A 1,426-nucleotide genomic window follows, 5' to 3' on the forward strand; every position below is an offset into this window, starting at 1 on the left:
AGGGATCCACCTCGGGGAAGGGGGCCAAGAGAAGGACCCCAACCCAAAGGAGGGGGGCGAGAGGGACCACGACTCAAGGGAGAGGAAGCAAGATAGGGACACCCTAATCAGGGAGAGGGGAGCAAGGGAGGGACCTCAAGGGAGGGGGCGGGAGAGACCCCAACCCAAAGGGGTGGGAGCAAGAGAGGGACCCTGCCTCCGGGAAGGGGGGCAACAGAAAGACCCCAACCCAAGGGAGGGGGGCGAGAGGGACCCCACCCCCAGAGGAGGGCTGATGGGGGACGGAGGGACATCCTAGGGGACAAGAGAGGGACCCCCGGGGAGGGGGCTGGGCCGGGGCGGCGGCCCCTCCCCGCGCTGCTCCCCCTCCCCTGCCTCTCCCTCCCCCGCCCTCCCTGCCCCGGTCGGGCCTCGGGTCCCGCCGCCGCCCCCGCCGCGGGGTTCGGTTACCAGAGGTTCTGCCCGTCGTCGTCCTCGGCCTTGTCGCCGCCGCCCGTGCAGGCGGCCGGGGCAAAGCCGTTGGCGGCGGCCAGCACCGGCGGCGAGGAGCTGAAGGAGCCGGCTCGCCCCACGGCCGCCATCTTGGTCGGGACTCTCGGCTCCCGCGAAGCTGAATGAGCGAGGCCCGAGCGGCGGCGGCAGCGGCGGCGGGACCCGGATGTGAGGCGAGCGCCCGGCGCCTGGCGAGCGGGAGGGGCGGGGCCTGCGTCGAGGGCGGAGACACGGCAGGGGGCGGGGCAGCCCCGGGCGCGGTCCTGTGACGTCACGTCGTGGGCGGGCTCGCCGGCCTGGCCCCTCCCCCTGCCCCGCCCGCCTCCTGCCTCGGAGGCTGCTGCGGAGATGGGGAAGCTACGTGGGTGCGGTGCGGGCTGCAGCGGCCGCTCGGCCCCCGCCCCTCTCCGTCCTCGGGCAACCGCTGCGCCTCCTGGGCCTCCGAGGCCTCCGCTTCCTCCCCGGGAAATGAGAGAGGGAGTCTATTGGACACGATGACCTCCGGATCCGGGGGACTGCGGTCACACCTGTGGCCAGCAAGGGACCCCGGACTGTCCGAGCTGCGAAGAGCCGGCCCTTAGGGGTCAACCACTCCAACCTCGCCCCCACACGCACGTTTTACAAAAGGGGAAACTGAGGCTCAGAAAGGAAGGAGCTTAGGACCCTGGAGCTGCGAAGGGCCAGCCCTTACTGGTCCACGACTCCAACAGCCTCGTTTTACAGATGGGGAAACTGATGCACGGGATGAAGGGGAAGATTACAGAGTGTCAGAGCTGGAAGGAACCTTGATGGGCCTCAGTTTCCTCATCTGTAAAACGCAGCGGTTGCATTAGATGGCCTCTGAGCCATCTGTGAACTTACTAATAGAGTCCACCCACCTCATTTTTACAGACCCAGGGAGGTGAAAGGGCGTAGAATCATAGGTTTTCAGAGG

At 68.4% G+C, this 1,426-nt stretch overlaps 1 protein-coding gene across 1 annotated transcript in view; it reads right to left on the reverse strand.

Moving 5' to 3' along the window:
* LOC114050505 (cytoplasmic dynein 1 light intermediate chain 1) overlaps positions 1-615 on the reverse strand; it is a 52,789-nt gene extending 52,174 nt beyond the window's left edge. Inside the window, exon 1 of the mRNA XM_027872255.1 lies at positions 451-615. Coding sequence (XP_027728056.1) covers positions 451-581 — 131 coding nt within the window. The 5' untranslated portion in view covers positions 582-615. The remainder of the gene's footprint in view (positions 1-450) is intronic.
* Between the last annotated feature and the right edge of the window lie 811 nt (positions 616-1,426).

This window comes from Vombatus ursinus, unplaced genomic scaffold (genome assembly GCF_900497805.2).
Source record: "Vombatus ursinus unplaced genomic scaffold, bare-nosed wombat genome assembly UNPS02014799.1, whole genome shotgun sequence".
NCBI classification, from domain to species: domain Eukaryota; kingdom Metazoa; phylum Chordata; class Mammalia; order Diprotodontia; family Vombatidae; genus Vombatus; species Vombatus ursinus.